Genomic DNA, 13,942 nt, shown 5'->3' with positions numbered 1-13,942 from the left:
CAGGCTGTCCGAAACGTGCTTGATTTCCCTGCCAGCTTGCTCACCCGGCTCCAGCGGCCTGCCTGGTGGGCTGACAGAGTCTGGGAGCACTGGTTCCCTAGCTCCAAGGTTCCCAGGATTCCCAGGGCTTCTACACCCCCAGCCCAGTCAAGGCTTCCACGGTCCCAGTTCCCTGTCAGCAGGCAGGATGCTGGGGAGCCTGGAAGCCCTGGGAGTGCTGGCTCCTCCGCAACCCCAGCTCCCGGCGTCCTCTGCTCCATTCCCTTTTGCGGAGAACTCGGAAGTTTTTCGGTTTCGTTCCAAATCGGAAGGAAACCAGGTTTTGCAACATCAAAATCCTCCTGCCAAACAGCACCGCCTTTCTCCACCCAGCTGCAGTTCAAACCGCTCCTCTCGTCTCGATGGGGGCGTTACCTCTGAAACCTACCGATGTCCATTTAAAGGACCACATCACTCTCTGTCGCACTGCTGCCCAGTTTGGCAGTTCCTGCGCTTCTCCCACAAATCCAAACTGCCTCAGCCCACCTCCTCTGGTGCCCAACCCCCACACTACCCCCTCCCCAGCTGCCCAACCCCCCAGCTGCCTTCTGACAACTCCCACGCTGCGGCTTGGAGCTGCCAGCGCCACCCCCTGCTTGGAGCTGCCAGCGCCACCCCCTGACCCCTCACAGTGGGAAAGGGAAGATCAGTGCAAAGCAAATTGCCTCGCAGATCAAAGGAACACTCTCAGGGGCTGTTGGGCTGAGCGTGCTGTTTATTTACATAGTTGCTTCATTAAAAACTCCTCTAATTTTAGCAAAGCTTCCCCCGAATCCCTAGTCTGCCAGAGGCGGCAGGATCCAGGGGCCTGCTGCAGAATTTAGATCTAGCTCCCCACCGAATTGACGGGGCCTTCTTGTTCTTTACCTTGCAGCAGCACTTAGCAGCCCCAGCCATGGACCACAACTCCATTGTGCTGGGTGCTGTACGTTATTTATTAGGAGTATTACTGTAATGCCGAACAGCCGGAATCGCGGACCAGGGTCCCCTTGTGCTGGGTGCTGTATGTTATTTATTAGGAATATTATGGTAATGCCGAGCAGCCTGAGTCAGGGGCCAGGATCCCATTCTGGAGTGCTGTAGAAATCCAATCTTGATTACCAGTCTGATTCCCCACCCTATCCAAATTCATTGCTGCATTTTCATTCTGTGTCTCTGGGGGGTTGTCTGGCAAAATCTGGGGGCTCTGAACCAGCCCTGGTGGAGATCGGCATCTCCCCGAATGGGCCCCAGTCTCTTCTTGTGGTTTTCCGAATGCAGTTTTGCCACGGTTTATCTCCCAGCCAGTGTGTCCCCGCGGTGTCCAGTGTGTTTTCTCCCAGAGCCTGGGGCGCAGAGCTCTGGTGGTGAAGAGCGGAGTTTGGGAATGAGTGTGGGAGCTTTTTCATCTCCCCCAATAAAAAACATGTGAACACACACGCTCACGACCCCCCTGTCCCCACAGCAAACTGCCCCGTGCTGTCAATGGTCTGATGGACCGGGCCGTTTGCCAGGGGGTTGGCTGGCATGATAAAACTGGCCAGTGGCTTATAGACAGTGACAAACCGCGGAGGGTCTCCCGGGAGGGTCCCCGTGCCGCAGGGGTTGCACAGATATTCAGCACTTCAGGGGCTCCTGGAGCTGGGACTCCAGGGGATTGTACAGGTATCGTACTGAGGGGATCCCATTCGCTGGGCCCTTCAGAGTTTGCCTCTGTGCCCTGGCTGCAATTTCGGATGCTAGTGCTGGAGGTGCCCCATGGCAGCGCTCCCTTCGCCTCACAGACTGCAGGGGGGGGTATAAACCCAGCATGGAATCCAGCAGAGATGGCAGGCTGGCTCCTGAGCTGGTGTCCGTCTGTGCCTTGGTTTGCCCATCTGTACAATGGGGATAATGATCCGGGCCTCCTTTGTAAAACACTTTGCGATGGGTGGATGAAAGGCGCGGTCACAATGCTGCTGGCAGCGTGGGGGTGTGTGAGGGAGACACGGGGGTACGTGGCGGGTGCAGGGCAGTGGTAGAGGCTGGCAGCAGGGGTGGGTGAGGGGCGGCGGGGGCAGCTGGGCCCATTGGCTGCTGGGGGGCGGCAATGCACGGGGCGCTCTGCACTCTGTCCCGTCCCTAACCCACCCTGTTCTCTGTCCCGTTTCTAGCCCAGGGAAAGGTGCCGGCGTCCAGCTCGGAGCCCCCGGAGCCCTGGCCCCCCGCGGCGGCTGTGATCCTGCCTGTGAGCTACCGACTCTCCAACACCCGCCTGGCCTTCTTCCTGAAGGAGACGGGGGTGGGGACGGGGGGGAATGCCAGCGCCCCCCTGCAGCGCTCCGAGCCCTTCGTCGTCTTCCAGACCAAGGAGCTGCCCGTCCTCAACGTCTCCCTGGGGCCCTTCAGCACCGGGCTGGTCCTGCCCAAGGAGCAGCTCCAGCCCTCCAGCACCCTGGAGATCCCCGACCGCCTCACCGTCAACTGGAAGGTGCGAGCCTTCATCATCCAGCCGCGGGTGCTGGCCAGCCAGCCCGTGGTCCAGGTGCTCTTCTACGTGGCGGGCCGGGACTGGGACGACTTCGACGTGACCGACCGGCTGCCCTGCGTCCGGCTGCACGCCTTCCGCGAGGCCCGCGAGATCAAGAGCTCCTGCCGCCTGCAGGGCAGCCTGGCCACCTGCCTGGTGCAGGCCGAGCTGCCCCATGCCTGGTTCGGCCCCTCGGCCGTGCCCCTGGGCAGGAGGAAGGCGCCGGAGGCCCTGGACCTGAGCGGCGAGAGCCAGCAGGCCGAGCTGTACTACACTCTGCATGCGCCCGACGGGGCCGGGGAGTGCCCCGGAGAGACGTCCCCGCGCCGGGGGGGCGGCGCTGCCCGGACCGAGGGCCCCACGCAGCACCCCCTGCTGCGCATTGGCAGCATCAGCCTCTTCCCGCCCCCGCCCACCCAGCTGATGCAGGAGCACCGGCTGGACGGCAACATCTTTATCCGCCTGCCGGACAAGCCCCTCAAGCCGGGCGAAGTGCTCAGCATCTTCCTCTACCTACTGGCCAACTCCACCGTGGAGCACTTCACGCTCAGGTACGTCCGCGTGGCCGGGGAAGAGCACGCTGACCGCTCCTCTGCAGCCACGGACTGAGCGCCGAGTCGACGCTCCAGCCTGCCGCTAGGAGGCGCTCTGCTTGCGCACGGTGCTGGCCCTGAGCGGCTGGGAAATTGCTGCCGTGGCCCACCCCAGAGCGGGCTGCATTTCAGCAGCCAGGGCAGTGAGCTCTCCCAGGTTTGGAAAGGCGTTTGAGGTGCCTAACTCCGATGGGTTAGGAGGCTGGATGGGTTCGGGGGGTGGATGGGGGCGTGAGGTGCTGCAGGAGAGGGGAGTGGGGGTGGAGCTGTGGGGTCCAGAGTGGGCGTGGCCAGAGGGTGCTGCAGTGCGGGGGTGGGTGCTGGAGGGGGCGGGGTGGCAGAGCAGTAGGGCACTAGAGGGGAAGGGTGGGCAGGGCTTTAGGAGGCTGGCAGCGGGGGAACGGGGACTGGGTACGGGGCCTGCATACACGGCCGGCTGCCCAGGGCATACAGCCCGTGCGGTGGAGAGGAGGGGGAGCTGGCATTGGGATGGGGAGAGGGACTGATCATAGCGGGGCGGGCAGTCAGGTGGGCAGGGTGATGGGCAAGCAGGGTGGCTGTATGGAGGAGGGTTGGGACCAGCTGCTGGCAGGAGGGTGTGGATAGGAGTGAAGGGTGAAGATCCATTTAGGCTAGACTCAGAACAGGACCCTACCGTGCACGGAGCAGTCCTGGTCATCCTGCAAGGCGCTGAGCACCCTCCCGCAGCCCCTTCAGGGGAGCGCTCAGCGTCTGGCACATGGAGCCCAGGCATGCTGGCATCATGCCCTTCACTAATGCCGGAACGGGCATCACACTTCTTGGCTTCCTTCCCAGCCAGTCCGAGCCTGGAGTTCCTGCCCTGCCCACTCTCCCTTCAGCAGCACCTTTGGGGGGCCCTGCCACCACGCCTGCCCTGCCCTGGGTTCAGCGCTTGGGAAAGAGAAGGATTTATGGCCTCATCGACCTGGAGAGCCGTGCCTTGCTAGCCAGGCCTGGATCCCGAGACCGCACAGCTGACGTCCCTTAGCCCTGGCCTGCAGCTTCCCGCTATCCCCCACCCCTCCGTCCCAGATCTGCCAGGACCCCTCCTTCCTTACCCCCGGCCCCCTGCCATGCCAGCCCTGAGCCAGGCCTGCCCATCATGCCCCGATACACCTCTGTGCTGGGAGACTGCCTTGGAATTGGGTTCCAGACATGGCACCACAGAGCTATGGAAAAGCATAAGCCAGGTGCCCAGAGCCCTGTGGTAACAGCTCCTGGTTCACTGAGCCCTTGATTCGAGCCCGAACTTTGATTCCTCTCTTTGGTATCCCACTGATGTAATGGTACAAAGACGGGCACGGCGGGTCAGGACATTTGTAAACGAAAGAGCCCGATGCGAAAGAGATGGGAAAGGGAGCACCATCCCCACCAGCTAAATTCTCAATGCACCCTCCTAATAACACCACCCCAAGCCACCGTGCCGCTGCGGGCTTCCCGGGGCCCATCGGCACAGCCGCTCTCTTGCTGGGAGTTCACTGATCTGGGTTTCGTTCGCTCGGTTCCCGTCCTGTCAGGGCCCCGCGGGAGGGGAGGGACGGTGAGGGGAACAGACTGTAGGAATCTCCTTGGAAGCACAGCAGAGGATGGGGGATTGAGCTGCAGAGGGAGCTGCGTTCTCTGCCCATTGGTAGTGGGACAGTGCCCCTTTCTCCCAGGTCTGCGCTGGTGAAAGTCTCTCCAGCATCCCACAGGCGATGAGCTGGGGTCGGGGGTCCTTGATCCAGGTCCCAGCAAGCCACAGAACCGCTCACCGCCGCTGGCTGCAATTGGCAGTCAGGGACCCCCGAGTCCCTCTGCGGGCTTCTGTATTGCAGTCCCGCCGAGGGAGGGTGGCTAGGGGAGGATGGGCCCGGGGCTGGTGGAGGGCGGGGCAGGGAGTCTGCTTTGCCGCTGACTGCCCTGGACCTGCGCGGTGCGTCCGAAGGAGGGAGGCGTCCCCCAGGGCTTGCCTGGAAATAAACCTTGGTGCACGCAGCCCCGTCTGCCGGGGCAGCCCTACAATAACAACGTACGGAGTGTCCCGCAGCGAGGGCTGTAGCCTGGCCCTCGAGAGACCCCTGTCCTTTCCCATACTCCCCGTGTGCCCTTGGGTATGACTGCACTCTGGGTAGCACATGGTGCCGCATCCTCACAACTGAGAGCTGCAGACACCAATGCTGCGAACATTGCCCGCCCCCAGGCTGGGACCTTGGGCCCGTTGCTTCCACACACGCAGAACTCGCCCGCTTGAATTCAAGGAGACCTTTCCTAGCTGGTAGCAGCAGTAAGTCTGTTATCCGTTGTGTGGGCCAGTCTCTCCCTTTCACACCGACACAGTCAGGACACACCCTGCCCAGACCCATAGGCAGCATCCTTCACCCCTGCCCCACTGCAGTGCACTGAACTACAGCTCCGGACTGCCCCCTAGCCTGCCTCGGCCCCCGGGGCACCGCACGCACACGCAAAGCCGGGCCAGCGCAGACGTTCTCTAGCTCGACTGCAAGATACGGGCTGGATGCAGGAATCACTGGGTGAGGTTCTCTGGCGGGGGTGATGCAACGGGTCAGACAAGCTGAAATAAGCCCCTGCAAAGCTGAGTAATACAGTATTAGCCACCTTCAGTCACTGCCAGGCTGGGCGAGATTTGGCCTGGCTTTCATAGCCCCTGAATAACACCTCTCACACACTAACCTCGAAATGCAGTATCAGCCTCGTCTGCCAGTGGGGAAACTGAGGCAGAGAACGCCTCTTTCCTGAGTTCCAGTCCAGTGGCCTACCTCTAACCCTAATGGCTACTAGCTGCCCCCAGCTGAATACTGGCCAGCAGCCGCAACATTGTCCGCCGCGCTCCCTGAGGGAGGGAAAGTGCTCTGGGACACGGTGGCCCTCCCCCCGGTATCGTTCCCGCCGTGTGTGGCCGCTGGCAGGCGGCCGTGCGGACGTGAGCCTTGCTCTCCTCTCTGGCTCTGCAGGGTGAAGGCCAAGAAGGGCGTCAACCTCGTCAACACCAAATCCAGGAACCTCCAGTGGCTGGTGAACTCTGAGCTGCTGATGGGCGGGAAGCACTCCACAGCCACTGTCGACGTGGCCAAGATAGACGGCGCGTTGCCTAGGTAAGCGCTTCACCGCTCCCCCTTCTCTTTCTCGGCGTCAGGGTCTGACCGAGTCACGGCGTCGGGAGGGACTGTCCCCCTGCTTGGGTTGGCAAGGATGGGTTCTTTGCCTTCCTCAACAGTTTGGGGCGCGGGTCGTCTGCTGGGATCCTCTGGACACGTCTCACCGAGTCAGCTCCCTGCCGCGGCATTGGTGTCCCTCGTTCCCTTGCGTTCTCTGCCTGCGGCACACCGTGGCTTAGTCTCCAGGGGGCTGCATTTGGGTTCCACGCGGGTTTACAAGAGATCTGGTGGCCCCTTTTGACCTCAGACTCCATGACTCACTCGCTGCGGCGCCCCTCTGGGGGGCCTGACCGTGGCGGTCTGTATCCGTCCGCTGCGACACGGCCCTTGGCACTGGCTGGCTAGGCCCATTCTGCGTCCAGGAGCATTGCAGGGGTGGGGGCAGCATTTGTGGCTCATTGCAGGGGGGGAAGAGAAGCAGGGTCTCGTGTTGCCCTGAGGCAGCCCCCAAAGTGGTTGGCCTTGAAGAAAGACCTGTCCCCACCTCCTAGGCCAAGGGCTCTGGAGGGGTGTTGCATTAATTTAGATGGACTAAATGGGCCACAGATGTTACCGTAACCCAGACACTGTCCAGCGTTACATCCGGTTTGGGATGTGGCGTCCAGACAGCTTGGCCTGCTCTGACCCATGGCAAACACACCATGAAACAGCCTCGGAACCGGTTCTTAAAGATCCAGAGAAGAAGGAAAAGCAGCGAAAGCCTTGGCAGTGGGAAGCGTTCCATCAGGCTTTTCATTGTCACCTCATCCCTTGGTCCCCTCCCCTTCAGCGGGAGAGAGCGTTAGAAGGGAAAAGCCCCTTGTCTGATCATCTGGTCGATGGTGTTGAAGCTGGTGACAGTTGTCCTCGCGGGGAAAGGGAAGAAGCGAGCTGAGCTGGGCCGGAGCTGCTGTTACAGCCTGATCCCGTTTCATCCCGGGGCAGTTGGGATTCAGCTGGAGCTGGTCGGGGTGCTGCTGTCGTCTGGGTCCCTCTTTCTGGCCCGCGCTGGCCGGGCCATGCCCCTAGATTAGAGCAAAGAGGGTCCAGGGTCCCAGGACATGGGGGGCCTGGCAGCCATAATGCTGAAGCTCTCTCCAGTAGCCTCTGTCTGTTCTTCTCCCTGTTCCTTGCTCCCCATGTCTCTTTCTTTTGGAGCCCAAGAAGGGTGTGATGGGCAGAATAGCCCAGCCCCTTGTTGCTTTGTCCCCCAATTAGGCCTAATGTCTGACACACTAGATTTGGGTCATTAATTTCCAGTTCCACATCCCCTGCTTGTCATCAGCATAAGTTCAACACTCCGTGGACCACAACGTGGCCTTTTCAGTTCAGACTAGCCCGGTTTCTCTTCGGCCCATTTCCCCATCAGCGTTTGCAGTTGCAGGTTGTGATGACATTTTAGAAACTTTTGCTCACTTCTTACACTTAAACTCCCCATTAGCATGACTGTGTCTGCCCTGTTATCCCCACAGAGGCACGGAGAGGGGGTACCCGGGTTCCCCAGGCCCAAGGCTGCTCCGCTTTTGTGCCTCGTAACACCCGGCTGCCCCTCACCAGATGCACCAGCACTCTAGGGTCCACAGAGGGGCAGGGGGCGAAGAGACCTTCCCCCAGGCCCCTGGGAATGCAGTGGCCCAGTCTGGCTGTCGCCCTCCTGCATGCAGGGCCGTCCCATGGAAAGATCACAGGGGTAAGTAAAAAACACCTGCACTGGCCCCTTGGCATCAGCTGCGGGCTCCCCTGCCCCAGACCTGCCTGTGTTGCATTAGCTAGCAGGCCACTGGTTGAGCTTTCCACTGTCAGGCCACTGATATCCAGCTGCCAGCACGTCTGGCTGGCTGCCATGGAGGGGATCCTTCCAGGAAACAGCCTCTCTCCATGCTGGGAGCTTGGAGCATTTGGATGCTGAGTTTTTTTGGGGCGATGGGCCCTGAAGTTCTCCTGCATGTGCTTGGAATCTGGGTTGGGGCTTTTTAAATCATAATCCCGGTGTGGGGTTCCCTGTCTCACCTCCCCCACGCAGCTCGCATTTCTCCCAGGAGAACCCTGTCTCTCTCCCTAGCCACACATACCCCCAGCTGTCCATCCATCCCCTGACGAGACCCACCAAAGCTCATCTCTTGCCAGCCTCACCGTGTGAGCAGTGACACCTGGAGGTCACCCTCGAACACACCCGCACCCTGCGTCTCTTATCCCCCACTCCGAGGAGGGAGGGCATCCATCCCCGGTGAGTGGGGTCTCCTTGCAGCAGGCTTCCCCTTTAAAATTTGGCATGTGCCTGTACCTTGCCGGCTGCCCTCCTTCCCTGAACATACTGCCCAGAGCTGCACACAATGCACACGTGCAGGGCCTTGCACGGACGCCGATCGCCCGGCCTGCACGTGTTGGAGCTGATAGACTTGCCCTTCTGATCGAATGCATCCGTGCAGCATGTTAGCCCACAGGAGAGCTCATTATCTCTGCACAACAGACCTGAGCGGAGCTCCTCGCGCTCACATCCAGGCAGCGGCCCCGCTCCGGTCTGCATGGGGCTCACAGGCAGCCACGCTCGACGGGCCACCTGGGAAACCCTGCCCTCCCCAGGTATACTCCCATCCCCTTCCCCAAATTCCACTCCATCCCCCTGCTCTCCAGCCGGCCGGCCTGGGAGCTCAGCAGAGCCGGGAGGGGATGGAGAGGCTTTGCTATTCACTGGGACCCTCTGCCCAGTGCACTGTTCTTAGGTGGGGTCCCAGTGCGGGGCTGGCTCTTTAAGCACGTGGGCATTTGGTGACTCCATCAGGGATCTGTGCCCTGGGCCTAGGACCCACCCGGCCTACCCCAGCAGGGATCCATCCCCAGGCCTCTCACGTCTCTTGCTGACAAGCTGATAATTGGGGAAGGAGAAGAGGCTGCCTTCTCCCTAAGCAGCTCCGATCCCCAAAGCAGCCACATGAGTCTCCAGGATACAGGGACGATGGGGGCAGGTTGCCTGCCCAGTGAGATCTTATCTGGGCACCACACGCTCCCCTAGATAGCCGGGCAGATCCCACTCAGGGGATTAGCCTGGCCAGCTCTGGTGGCCTGTCTCCCACGGTGCTGCCAAGGACAGTGTGAGAAACCCCATAGCCTAGAGTTGTGCAATAACCTGCCCTATAGGGAAGCATCTCCCAAACCACAGGCAGCTATGCCCTGGCAGCTGGGATGGCACTGACAGTGGGTTGTGCAGTGGCAAAGCTGTTGGTTCCCAGGAAGAGGCTCTCCGGCCCACGTGGGCATGGGGCCAGCTTGGAGGCAGAGTCCATCAGGGGTTGGGATCCTCTGGCTGGTTTAACAGGGCCGGGGCAGAGTTTCTGGACGGAGCACTGATCACGGACGCTGCCCCTTCGCGCCTGTGTCTGGGGAGACGACAAGCCGGGACTGTTGCTTTGTGCCGTATGGGAATGCATGGAGCGGGATGGCCGTGGGGAGCCCCGCGCCCAGTGAGACCCAGCTGGGGCCTGCAGAATGGCAGTGGGCCAGGAGACGATCCAACGGGAACCCCAGCAGGCTCTGTTAAAACCCTCCCGTTGAACTCGCTTAGTTCATAGGGGCCTCTGCTTCTACGGGCAGCTCCTTAGCCCAGGAATTAGAAGCCCCAAGAGGCAATAGGTTGCTCTAGGTGCTAGCTAGAGTCACTCGAGATACGGGGGCCCAGGGGGCCAGGTTACAGGAGTGTGGGGCAGGTGGGGGTTGGGAGTTGGAGTTTCCTGCTCCTTTGAGAGCATCCATTCTGCGAGATTAACCCTTTGTGCCATGCAGCGATCACAAACACCTGCAGCAGGGGAACAGACAGGGATCGGGGCCTGCTCAGGGATTGCCCCTTCGTGCCTCTCATCTCTGCAGCTGGGTTCTCACAAAGCTAACGCCGAGGACTGATGTCATTGCTCAACCCAATCCCAGGCCTGCCCTCTACCAGTTGACGTGGTGTGTAAGTGGGCACAGGCTGGCCTCCCGGGGCCCTGGCCCAGTTCCCCAGCTGGGAGGTGTTGCTACCCCACTGTGCAAGCGTGACAATGCTCTTGGGTGGCGGAGGCGGCCCCAGCTAGGGATAAGCCACTCTCCAGAGTCATGCTGAGCTGCATGAAAGTGACTCTACCGGCCTGTCAGCAGAGTGCCTGGTGATCTGCAGCTCGCCTGGGTAGGGGGCTTCATGGAGAAGAGAATGACTTTTGGGTGTATCCCCGATAACAGGCGTGGAGCCGGAGTTCACGTGCATGGTGGCAGGGATCTTGGGGCTGTCCTTAAGGGTATCTCAGGGTGGTGGGAATTCTGGGATCCATGTCTCCTGGAGTTCCACAGGCACTTTCCTCCATGCGGCCAGTGGAGTTTCTTCTGTCCCGATGCAGAAAAGCCAAGACTCTTCCTGTTAATCAGAGCCTGGTCCAGGATTCACCAGAGCAGCTGGACTAGATGGAGCCCTTCTCTGATTTGTGTCTTCCTTTGCCACCTGTCTCTTCGGTGCCAATTTAGCTGGCGTCACATTTGTGGAGGATGATGCCAGAACGGGAGGAGCTGGAAGCTGGCTGCATGGTGAGCTGGGAAGATCACCCCACAACACCCCTCCCAGCCTCAAGAAGCCAAGGGAAGCCAGAGGTGGCTATCCAAGGGCTAATTCTGTTCAGCTCACCCGGTGGGAATGCCTGATAAGTGTTTGGTGTGAGGGAGTTTTTAATTGAAAGAACAGCTTGTGAATTCCTTGAGGAAAGACAAGTCCAGATGCTCAGGAGAGTTTCCTCAGCCTTGAAGGGGGACTGAAAGCTAAGCTGGAAATAGAGGTAGGCTTAGATGTAGGCACTGGACACCCCTTATGCCCAGTCTGGGGGAGCTATTGACCACCATCATTGGTTTTAATCTGCCGTAGTTAATAATCCAATGGCACTTCACAGTTTGCTAAAAGAAACCCTAGAATGTGCATTTCTGATGAGGAGGTTTCCTTGCAGTATATCAATCAGCCACTAGATGGCTCTGTGATGTAGAGTTCCAGGATCTGGTCCCTGGGAAACAAAGGCAACCAAGCTGGAACTCAAGTTGTGTGGAAGCGTGTTTATTTGCACCTATAGCTGCTGTCGATTTCTTTAGTAAACGCCTCCTGCTTAGGAAGATCTGTGTCCCTCCATCCCATGATGGTGCCAGATACTTAAGCACCCTGAGATTTCCATAGTAAATCAGGAAGTGATGGAGGATTTCACAGGGTGGGAAAGAAAGAACATCATTGTTACCATTACTTATTTATTAAATATTATTAATATAGCAAGTCACACTCACACAGCTCCTTACAGACATCAGTTAACATAAGACCTGGCCTCTAGGAGGTTACTGATCCAGCTAACTTAGCAACAGTTAAATCAGTTGTGATTTATGTTCAGAAATAAATAATTATTAATTGTCACGATTAGTTAATTAATCAACTAATGTATGCAGCGGTAGCTGCTGGGGGCCCCAATCAAGGTCTCGTTGTGCTAGGTGCTCTGCATAAACATAAAAGGAGACAGTCTCATCGCTGGAGAGTTTAAAATCTAGTTAAGAAAAATTGACTAAAACTGATTGCCATAGGAATGTCCACTTCAGCAGTTCACCTCTAAGCCCATGGGGCAGGATGGGCTTGGACACAGGGAAATGCAGCAGAAGTGAACGAAGAAAGGGAGCGGGAACGGGCAGCTCATTGAGTTTGAAGCATTAGATAATTCAATACACACATCTGCATTCGAGACCCAAGTGAGTGTGCAGCTGCCTTTGTTAACCTTTTCAGCAGGGGGCTCTGTAGAGCACACTAAACGAACACGCCATCCTCTCAAGCAGCTGATGCTAAGCAGTGTCAGACACAGGACGCTGGGCTAGGTGGACCCCTGGTCTGAGCCGCTGTGGCTGTTCCCGTTCTGTTCTTGTTTATGTGGGAGTAAATCCAGAGTCAGTACACTTCACTTCAGCAGCCAGAGATGGTGGAACCATTTACATGATCAATTTCACATTATCCTCCTAATTAATGATTCAGCTGCAATATGGTGGGTTTGTAACGTGCTGCTAAAATGTGTTGTGCGTCCTCTTTCAGTGGCCCATCTACGGACAGGGTTACAGCCTATTACTGCAACTAGCTAAAAGAGTTATTGTATTCCTTCAGCTCGCACGCTTGTGCTTTCGGAGCTGCAGATCTTTGATTCAGACCCTGCTGACAACCCATGGGAGTGAGGATGTGGGGACAGTTTCATTATTTGCCCAGCTACGTAAGCTGGGTGAGTTGCTCAAGGCTGTTTGCAAACACACACAGTTCCGGGCATTTTTTCAAATGCGCTGTTGACAAATAATCATATTTTTTTCCAGTCTTCACCGATCTGGAACCTAACCAGGAGCCCAGTTATGAGCAGCAAGCCCGCACCTGTCCATTAGGCCTCCTAGTGCCTGGGAAAGGTGATGAGGTCCCTAATTTGGTTCCTGAACCTCAGTGATGTGTTTACATGTGTATAACGTGGATTAATTGAAAAATGTCCAGATTGCAGTGCTTTGCATTGTACTGTGAGTGGGTTGGGGGCAGAGATCCTTGTGGCTGGGGAGGGATAGGATGGGGAAAGAGGGGACATCTGGAGGCTAAGCGAGGGGAGGGGGACAGCCGGATCACTCTAGGATTATCTGTTTCTGGGTCCCTCAGCCTGATCCTGAGCATGACTACAGCTGCTCCAGCATCTCTGAATCCCACTCTCACTCCCCACACAGCCCTGAGTGTGCAGGAGCACGGAGGCAGAGCCCCCAAAATACTTCAGTTGAGTATCGTGCTTCCCAGCTTCCACCACCCTTGTGTTTCACTACCTATGGATCCGACTAACGAGTGAGAGGTTTGGATTGTTGGGAATGAAGGTTCCTCTTGTTTGGTGCAATTTGTGGAAAACTTCAATCCAAAGGAAAGGAGCAATGGCAGAACACAGCAGCTAATGGCAACAAAGAGCATAGAGACCCAATCACATAGCAGCACAGGGACCCCAGGTACAAAGAGAGTGGACATAGCATAGTGCATTGATCCTAATAAAAGATCCTGACCCTCAATATTCTGGGCCTACAGGGAGCGCTCAGCATCTTGCAGGTTCAGGCCCGGACACTTTACTGGAATTGATCAAAACATGGAATTTTCATCCCGTGGGAAACTCCAGAATATCAGAATGTTTTCTGACATCAGGACAAAGCACAGAAATATCAAAATGTCTCATGGAATGGAAACTACTGAAAAATGTCTATGGGTAATGTGTACATGAAATGGGACTCCCATGATGCACCACAGGAACTCAGCCACCGGGAGAGATCACAATGCATCATGGGAAATGTAGTCTAGGGCACGCTGGGGTCATGAGGGATGTGGAACTACAACTCCCATGAGGCACTGTGACAGCTCAGCCATGAGCCAGATCATGGTGCATCATGGGAAGTGTAGTCCTTTTGGGGAGCAGAGCCCATAGAGGACACTGGGGACTGAGATGCCTGGAACTACAGCTCCCATGAGGCACCACAGAAGCCAAGACAGGCATAGATTTATTATTGATCTGAAATTAAATGTTTCATTTTGATTTCAGCGAAACCCCATTTTCCAACAGGAAAACACTGAGCAGGAAATTCATTGACCAGCCCTGCTGCATATTCCTATAGCCGCCGGGGGGCCC

General features: G+C 57.7%; 1 protein-coding gene across 1 annotated transcript in view; it reads left to right on the top strand.

The window, feature by feature from the left end:
• Nucleotides 1-13,942, top strand: part of TMEM132E (transmembrane protein 132E) — a 235,336-nt gene that overhangs the window by 186,547 nt on the left and 34,847 nt on the right. The window contains exons 2-3 of the mRNA XM_073315392.2: nt 2,172-3,078; nt 6,096-6,236. Coding sequence (XP_073171493.1) covers nt 2,172-3,078; nt 6,096-6,236 — 1,048 coding nt within the window. The remainder of the gene's footprint in view (nt 1-2,171; nt 3,079-6,095; nt 6,237-13,942) is intronic.

Source organism: Lepidochelys kempii, chromosome 17, assembly GCF_965140285.1.
Source record: "Lepidochelys kempii isolate rLepKem1 chromosome 17, rLepKem1.hap1, whole genome shotgun sequence".
In the NCBI taxonomy this organism is placed as follows: Eukaryota; Metazoa; Chordata; order Testudines; family Cheloniidae; genus Lepidochelys; species Lepidochelys kempii.
This window is presented reverse-complemented; position numbering and strand designations above follow the sequence as displayed.